General features: G+C 38.8%; 1 protein-coding gene across 1 annotated transcript; it reads right to left on the bottom strand.

Annotated features, from left to right (window-relative positions):
* Positions 1–606: 606 nt before the first annotated feature.
* CEACAM18 (CEA cell adhesion molecule 18) lies at positions 607–8,243 on the bottom strand (the record flags this gene model as incomplete). Its single annotated transcript, XM_082370231.1, is given in 5 exon segments — positions 607–5,182; positions 5,185–5,575; positions 5,577–5,722; positions 5,725–5,853; positions 8,198–8,243. Coding segments are annotated over 5 exon segments (942 nt in total). The 3' UTR covers positions 607–4,952.
* Between the last annotated feature and the right edge of the window lie 1,700 nt (positions 8,244–9,943).

Below are 9,943 nucleotides of genomic sequence, written 5' to 3'. Positions count from 1 at the left end.
AAAGTGAATTTCTCATCTGCAAGTCTAATTAGCAACCGAAGAGTGAAGGTGTTTTTGTTTGTTTTGTTTATGTTTTGTATTTCACTGAGATAAAATTTTCCAACCCAAAGAAAAGTGAAGTCTAACAGGTCTATAACTGGAGCCTTGGGAGTCTCACACACAAATCACTTCCAATTAGTCTAGTCAACCATTCTTTTCTGGACGTTTGCCATATAGAAACAAAAGGAGAACACTGAAAACAGCCCAGATACGTGGGAAGCAACTTGGAATCACTGTCTGCTTCATCTATTACAAAGAAAGATCTGCCACATATGTCACACCACTGTCATAGAAACACGGAAAAATTTTCTGTGGAGCATTTTCTAGATATGTTAGATATAAAATACCAAATGAATATCTAAACTCCCAGAAGATCTTTGAAGAACAGATAGATTTGGGCTTACAGCTCTCCCGCAAAAACCAAACAACCCAATTCAAAAATGGGCAAAGGATGTGAATAAATATACAATAGCCAGTAAGCACATGAAAAAGTGTTCAATATCACTAGTCATTAGGGAAATAAAAATCAAAACCACAATGAGATACCACTTCACACCCATTAGAATGGGTACTGTTTTTTTTTAAAAATGAAGGAGGAAGGAAGAGAGAAAGAAAAGAAGAAAAACAAGTGTTGGTAAGGATGTGGAGAAATTGGCACCTTTGTGCATTGCTGGTGGGAATGTAAAATGGTGCAGCCATTATGTAAAACAGTTTGGTGATTTCTCAAAAATTAAACATAAAATTACCATATGATCCAGCAATTCCACTCCTAGGCACATACCCAAAAGAACTGAAAGTAGATACTTGTATACTAATGTTCCCAGCAGCATTATGCACAATAGCCAAAAGGTAGAAACAACCCAAGTGTCCATCAACAGATGAATAAACAAAATGTGTTATATACATACAAGGGAATATTATTCAGCCTTAAGAAGAAATAAAATTCTCATTCATGCTGCAATATGAACCTTAAGTATTATTCTAAGTGAAATAAGCCGGATACTAAAGGACAAATGTATGATTCCACTTATATGAGGTACCTAGACTAGGCAAATTCATAAAGACAGAAAGTAGAATAAAGGTCACCAGGAGGTGGGGGGAGGAGAGAATGGGGAGTTATTGTTTGATGCGTACAGAGTCTCTTTGGGATGATGAAAGAGTTTCAGAAATAGATAGTGGTGATTGTTATACATGATTGTGAATGTACTTTATGACACTGAATTATACACTTAAAAATGGTTAAAATGGTAAATTTTGTTATGTAGACTTTAACCACAATTTTTAAAAAACATAAATCCACCTCAACCCACATAAAACTAAAATAAGACGTCTAAAGTCCTTGGGCCAAGTATAATGCCACAAAAATGTTCGATAACTACATCTGGCAAGCAGCTCAGCCCAGGAATGTGATACCATAATAGCATAATAAATACTAAAAGGCTCTGAAGCAGATTTCTCTTACTGGTTAAAACAGATGGAATTTTTTCATTAAAAAAAAAAAGAAGAAAAATATTAGAGCTTTTTGATGGTTATGTTGTTAACAGATTCTGAATAAAGATTAGTTCAGAGACCAAAGAGATGGCATGTGCTTTATCACACATCAGGAAAACATGTATAATCAGACTCTAAAGTGTTTTCTATTGATAGCAACTGGTTAAAACCAATATGTGGCCTTTTTGTACATTTTAAAACCTGAGAATAATTATGAGGTAAATAATAGAGGCAGAACACTTCTACTTTCAGCCAAGATGGAGTAAGGACTGGATTTACTCTACTATCAGTTTTTTTTTTAATTTTAGTTGTGGCATGCGGTATCCTTTAGTTGAGGCATGCGGACTTCTTAGTTGCGGCATGCAGACTCTTAGTTGTGGCATGTGGATTTCTTAGTTGTGGCATGCATGCGGGATCTAGTTCCCCAACCGGGGATCGAACCCGGGCCCCTTGCAATGGGAGTACGAAGTTCCACCCACTGGACCACCGGGGAAGTCCCTACCCTGCTATCTGAAACAACTAAAAATCTGGACAAAGCATATGAAAGAACAGTTCTCAAGACGTTAGCCATCAGGCAATAAAGGACAGTGATGCATGAGAGATGGGGAACAAACAAGGTGAACCCCATGATTGCTCCAGTTTCCAGAAACCCAGAGAAAAAGTAGAATGTATTAAGTAGAGACATGGAAGATATTAAAAAGTCTTAAAATGAAATTCTAGAAATAAAAACTACAACATCTGAGATGATAGATACACTGGATGGAATAAAAAGCAGGTTAAATGTTGCAGAAGAAAAGATTAGTGAACTTGAAGACAAAGCAATGGAAACTATCCAAAAAGAAATTAAAAAAAAAAAAGAGAGAGAGAGAGACTCTAAAAAAAGCAAAGAAAGAAAGAAAAGATGAGAGCAATAGTGAGATATGGGACTTCAGGAGGCCTAATATGTGTATAATTAGTCTCCAAAGGAGAGGGAAAGAAATAATGGCCAAAAAGTTTCCAAACTTGATAAAAACTGTAAATCCACATATATAAGAAGCTCAATGAACACAAAGGATAAAAAAAGTCACTCCTTGTCATTCAGGTTTCAGCTAAAATGGCACCATCTCAGAGAAGCCTTCCCTTACCACCAAACCTTAAGTAGCATTATGGAATTATCTTGTCTTAAAAATTGTTTACTTTTTATTGCATATCCCTAACTCCTCCCCTCAGTATAAGCTTCACAAGGACAGGCCCTTTTCTGCATTCTTTACTAGAACACATAGGCACTGTGTTCCCAGGACCTAGCAGAACACCTAGCATTGAGAAGGTACTCAATACATATTTTATGGGTGAATGAATAATTTTATCCATTCCTAACCTTTAGTAAAGAATTCCCATTTCAAAATCCTTCTCAAATGATCAAAACCATTCTTTTTGCATTCCCAACATTTCCTTTTGCTCCCAGATTGATATAACGTTGCCATTGAACAATAAGGCATCTATTAGTACTAATTGTCTTTGCCTAAAAGTAAAGTCACCTCACCATTTCTCCAGGAATGACCTATAAGAAAACAGTGCTTCCAGGCCAGATTGACTCCAGGCAAGGCTCTGGCAACACTGCTGCCAAACTTGACATCCAGCTTTCCAGAGAACATATTCTCAGCTCTCCAGTAGAACATCATTTCCATCAAAACAGTGGTTTACTGGACAGCTATTATAGGCAAACATTTTACACTTTATATACATTATTTAATCTATGATGAGATTACGGATAAGGCAACTGAGGCCTAGGAAGGTGAAGTAATGTACCTAGTCACATGACTAGTAAGTAGCAGAATATAAACCTAAGTCTGTTTGACTCCAAAATGTTGTTCTTTATACAACACTGAGATGAAATTTAAAGTGTTATGAAATTGCGGCTAAGTATCAAACAGCATACATCTCTGTAGGAGGGATATAACTTCCAGTCTGCTTTCCACCTAATAAAATGAAAAAGACCAAATTAGTAGCTCAATCACAGAGCCTCTACTATTGTCTGAGATGATAATCAACAACAAACACTTGCCTCAGCCAAGGTATTTTCTCTTAAAGCTAGGAAGATTTAAACACCTGAAGTCTTGAATAAAGGAAAATTATTTTACAAAACTTCATGTATCAAAGATATGTGACTATATGAAGAAAATGAAGTTTCTACATTCTAGAGGATTGGTTGAAGGGTAACAGAATACCTTTCATTAACTTTAAGATGTACTTTTTCATTTTTCACATTTCAGCATCTCTGAATTTCATGTGCATCTTACAATCAACCATCACCCAGGCAGCAGTTTATGATGTGGCTATCAACTTACATGAGTGAATTCAGCCATAGCCATTCATATTATCATTGCTTCTATGTCTAAATAAGTCTAAAATAACTTTTTTAAAAAGTTGTTCAAGATATATTTTTCCTTTTTTATGGAGATATAATTGACATATAACATTGTACAGTTTAAGTTGTACAATGTGTTGGTTTGATTCATTTATATATTGCCATAGGGTTCCTACAGTAGTGCTAGTTAACACCTTTATCATGGCACATATTTATAATTTCTTTTTTTGTAGTGAGAATAGTTAAGATTTAGTCTCTTAGCAATTCTGAAGTTGTAATACAGTATTGTTGACTATAATCCCTATGTTGTGCATCAGATTTCCAGAACTTATTTATCCACTAGTTGTAAATTGGTACCCTTAAACAGCATCTTCTCAGTGCCCCCACCCCCAGGTCCTCGTGACCACCATTCTAATCTCTGTCAAAATAACTTTTTTTTTTCTTCCTTCCCCGCCCGCCTTCCAAAATAACTTTTTTTTTAACTTCATGCTGTTTTACCATTATTGGGGTTTTTTTCTAATAATAAGAACAATTTATATACTTTGTGAAGAAAAAAAAAACCACTTCAGAATATACAGTAAAGTGAAAAGAAGGAAATTGAGATAGCACTGTTGATAGGTAACATTTTCCATAATTTTTGCACAGGTGCGTATATATGTGTGTATATATATGTGTGTGTGTGTGTACACATAAAACTGGAAAACACATACATACATACACACTGTAATATTACAACTATATCAATTAACTAATCTATACTTTTCACAATATGATCCTATCAGATGCAGGTTTGCATTATGCATTTCTAACCTGGCAACAAGTTGTGAACATCCTCTGCATCAGTAAGTGGCTTTCACCAGCGTGTTTTCTAACAATGACAGATTCACTCAACATGTGCTGCATCCCATTTAAGCAATTCCCGGTTATTGGGCATGTATAGGTTGTTCCATTTCTCCGCCCCTGGCAATGTTGAGATGGGGCATATCTGATGGTCCCATGGTGTCGGATAAGGAAGTGGAGGAGTTGGAACCCTCCTTGCCCACCTGGTCTTGTCTTCTATGTCTGAGGTGGATGATCATGTAGCCCAATTTGCCCTGGTAGAGTAATGTCTGATCAGGGTATGAATGAGGAATGCACAGAAGAGGACACCACCCACTGCTGTCACCATGATGAGAAATATCAGCAAGGATCCTGAGATGGTGAAACCTTTACTAAAAACAGTCCTGTGCCAGGGCACCTGGAGCTGGACTTCCTGATATCTGTATCTGCCCATCTGGTCCCAGATCAGATTCAGGAGGGTAATTTTTTCTCTGAGAAGTTCAGGAGGAAGCCGTTGTGGATCCACTGGTACTTGAATTCTGGTCTGGAATAGGAGATACACTCCATCTCCACCTGGAAGCCCATCTCAGCAGGCAGGATGCCATTGAAGTTACGGGGCTTACTCCTGATCAGCACACTGGAGGGACCATAGGTCAATGTCGGAAAGATTACTTCACTTCTCTCAATAATCTGTGGGAGGATTTCTATCCCACACCGAAGTGGTGAGTTGTAGCTGCTGACCCTTTGGATGATGAGTGTCTTGCTGTCTGGGGAGACTGTCATGTGGTCATAGCTGAACACCTGTGTGTAATTCACATACCACTTGACGTTAGTGGCACTGGTGTGGCAGACAGCAGCCACGGAATCCATGTTCTCTGCCCACGGAGCTGATGCTGACTGAGATGCCTGGGATTTCCAACTCTCGAATCTCAGGCCAGCCAGTTGCTCTCTGGGTCCCATTGCTGGCTTCTACCCACACAGTGTAGCTCCCTGTGTCACTTAATTGAGACCCCCTGATCAGCAGTCACCTGTCATGGACATGCTTTCCCGACTGCTGAACATGGGCCCATGCCACAAGGACCAGCTCCCCCCAGAGGCTGCATCTATATCTGGAAAGGTCCATGAGCTGCGTATGTCCTCCTGGTGGAGGGGTCTCTCTAGGGACCAGGAAGCCTCTTATGCCCTTTCACAGACCTGCATCAAAATAACTTTTAAATAAGTATAAAATTAAAATTCTAAAGGTTGCTTATTTCTTTCTTAGTATTACATAAAATAAGGGTGTGGCTCACAGTTGATGATGTCTTAGATTTAATGAAGTTCAATATTTCATTTGGGAAGACAGTTTTATTGGCCTTTTGGTTATGAACAGGTTGGCACCCCTATCCCTTCAGGCCCCCACCCCAATATGGGAGGCACAGCACAACAAAACCACAGGAATTTTCCATTCTTCAACATACATTCAGGCAGCCAAAGGATTGGGGCTCCTGAGAAAGAAAGGTGATGGGACAAAGAGAAAGGGCTCTGTAGGCAAAGGCTTGATGTCAATGAAGAAACAAGCAAGTGCAAGTTTTAAAGCTGAAGTAGTCAGCAGTAGTAGCAACAGCATAATCACACTATCTCTAAGCACCTAAAACAAGTCAGGCACCAAGTGCTTTACATTAACTCATTTAATCCTGTAACAAATATATGAATTAGGTACAATTTTTATGTCCACCTCAGAAGTTCAGAAAAGCTAAGTAACTTATTCAAGGTCACATGGCCAATAAGAATGACCTTGGTTAATTCCCTAGTCAGTCCCATGCAGTAGTGATGTCTAGAAAGCTTTACAGACCAAGATATATGTGGAGGGCATATTACAGCCAAGTGAAGGGTCTATCAGGTGAACACTCACTGTCAACTGCAAAAAATGTGGAGAGTTGAGTTAGGGACAATCCAGGAGCTTATGTCCCTAGCAGAAGATTTAGAGAAGACTTAGAAAATTGTGGATTACATAAGGAGTACAGTCAATTGATAGAGATAATGCCCAAAGAAATGGGATTATCACTAGGGTGGAAGGCTGAATGGAAGTGAAGATATTCAAGCAAGGACCTTACCATCCCTCTAAGGATCTGATAGATTTTTCTCATTGGGACTCAAGCCTGTCCCAATCATCATACTGTTGTCTTAGGGAGATGAGAAAGGAGGAAAAGAGTCGATCCTTAGCTACCTCCTATATCCCTGGGGCTTTATTATCAGTGCCTGAAATTTGTGGTCAAGAATTGAGTCCTTGATTTTGTGAGGTTCCACCATTCTAAACATTACTGAGCTGTCAAAGAACCCAGCAAGGTACAGTGCCAAAGATCTAATTGAAAATAATCCTAGTTATTACCCAAGCTTTCCTTGACCCCCCAGTAAGGATAGGGGTTGGGAGGTTTATACATTAGACATTCTTTTCCCTACTTAAAAAGGAATATATCAATACCAGATATAATGAAGGTAGACTGGTAAAAAGATCAACTCCATGACTCTAAAAGCCTGTTTCTGTCCCTCTACTCTACCCTCTTTTATGTAACAATTACTGGTGTTATTTTTTGAGCACCTTCCAGGCACTATGCTACACACCCTGCTTCCCCAAATAAATTCCACTTGTGGACAGCAGCTTCACCCCATGCCCGAGAGTTCCAACCTGCCCTTCATGATGGCCTGTCCTGTGGATTTCAGACTTGCCTAGCCAGCCCCCTCAATCATGTAAGCCAATTATTTGAAATAAATGTCTTAATATATATCTACTTCTGATTCTGCTTCTCTAGTTGAACCCTGACTGATATAGACTTTGATACCAGAAGTGGTTCTAGAGGAACAGAATTTAAGGATGAGTTTTTGTAATTGATCCTGGATTTTCTGCAATTGGTTCTCTAATCTTATTAACGGCACTAATGACTCTATTTCCAGTGGTAAAAAGGACAATAGTAGTTCATGACATGATGTGGCAAGAGAGATATGCAAAATATCATCATTGGTTACTCCTAATCAAATACCTATAGAAAGTGAGATTCTAGGTGACTGTGTATTTGCTATATTAGGATATTTTACTCAAACTAAGGAATGTGATGCATTAAACACAACTCACATTAATATAAAACCCCATGTTAAAGACCTCTTACCCTCCTGGCCCCATGTGACCAGAGGGGCTGGCAAAAACACCTGCAAGTGGTGCTCAAGCCAAGAGAGGGGCAGGCGGAGCAGGTCAGCTTGAGCTAAGACAATAAAGAGCTTTGCCAGCTTTAGAGCTACTTCTCCCACTGTGCCTGGGCAGGGAAACTAATTCGTAGCCCTGCTCATTGCTGAATACAGTCTCAAACCTGCATGACCAGGGAATCTGAGCAGACAGGAAACTGCATAGCCCATTCAACAGCCCTGCTTACAGTAGCACTTGAATAGAGGCACAGCTTGTAGATTTCCCCATCAGCAGAGCAAAACCAGTGGCCTCACCTGACCAGAGAATTCAGTGCACCCTCTCACCAGATTCAGGTCCCCAGACAACAAGCCACACAGACCTGGGTCCCATCCTGTTGCCCTGCCAGGGCAGAGAAGCTAATTCAGAGGTCTGTCTACTACTGAATGTAGTACCCAGTCCTGACCATCTAGTAAGCCTGACCAGAGAATCCAAGCAACCATAGAGCCCATCTGACAGCCTCATTTGGGTAGGGAAACTAGCCAGTACTTCTACCCAACTGTTCTCAGCCAGTGGCACCCCCCTCATCTCCATCTTCAGAATTCAAACAGTTGTCTCTCAGAAAAACAGACCATAATAGCAGGTTCCATCTGCCCAAGGACACTACCAGCAGACATGCCCAGAAACCTAAACTGAGTTGACTGGGGAAGATCTGTCTCTTCCAAAGCAAACCTGATAAGCCTGGAAGAGAAAATCCAAGTACTCAAGTGTGCAGACACGTCCATAAGGAATCAAGGATCATGAAAAACTAAGTAAATATGACACCACCAAAGGAAACTAATAAAGTTCTAATAACTGATTTAAAGAGAGAGCTATAAACTGTCAGACAAAGAATTCAGAATACTCTTAAAATTGAATAAACTACAAGAAAACACAGGCAAACAGCTAAAAGATATTAGGAAAACAATGCACACACAAAACAAGAAGTTCAACAAAGCAATAAAAACAACCAAAACAAACAATCACACAGAAATCCTAGAGTAGAACACTACAATAACAGGAATGAAGAATTCATTAGAGAGTTTCAAAAGCAGACTCAACCATGCAGAAGAGAGAATCAGTGACCTGGAAGATAGGACATTAGAAATTATCCAGTCAGGGAAGAAAAAAGAATGAGACAGTGAAGAAAGTCTAGAGACTTATGGGATGCAATGAAAAAAAAAATTCACATTATGGGAATTCCAGAAGGAGAAGAGAAAGAGAAAATGATAGAAAGTATATTTAAAGCAAAATGGCTGAAAATTTCTCAAACCTAGGGGGATACATGGACATCCAGATCCCTGAGGTCCAAAGACAGGTTGAACCTGAATAGGGCCACACCAAGACACGTTATAATTAACTTGTCAAGGAATTTTTAAAACAGCAGAGAAAAGAGAGAAATTACATACAGGGGGACCCACATAAGGCTAAAGGCATATTTCTCAACAGAAACATTTCAGGCCAGGAGAGAATGGGACAACGCATTCAAAATATTGAAAGCAAAAACTGTCAACCAAAAATACTATACCCAGTGAAGCTGTCCTTCAGAAATGAAGGGGGGATAAAGACTTTCTTGAACAAACAAAAGTGAGAGAGTTTATTACCACTAGACCTACCTTACAAGATATGCTAAAGGGAGTTCTGTGAGTAGAAGTAAAGCACACTAAGTAACATCATTAAAAGGTAGTGTAAAACTCACTGCTAATGGTAAATGTACAAAGTTAGATTCTGTAATTTGGTAATGATGGTGCATAATTCACTTACAACTCAAGTTTAAAAGTTAAAAAACTGAATGTATTAAAAATAACCATAACTATAATAATCTATTATTAGTTACACAATAGAAAAATATGTAAATTTAACAGCAGTAATCTAGAATGTGAAGGGGAGGAGAAGAAAAAGTGTAAAGTTTAGAAATTCTATTGAAGTTAAATTGCTATCAGCTTAAAATAGGATGTTATAATTTTAAGCTATTTTATGTAAGCCTCATGGTAACCACAAGGGGAAAAACCTGTAGCAATTACACAAAGGAACATGATAAAGAAGTCAAAACA

Source organism: Balaenoptera borealis (assembly GCF_965194805.1).
Source record: "Balaenoptera borealis genome assembly, chromosome: 19".
Lineage (NCBI taxonomy): Eukaryota > Metazoa > Chordata > Mammalia > Artiodactyla > Balaenopteridae > Balaenoptera > Balaenoptera borealis.
This window is presented reverse-complemented; position numbering and strand designations above follow the sequence as displayed.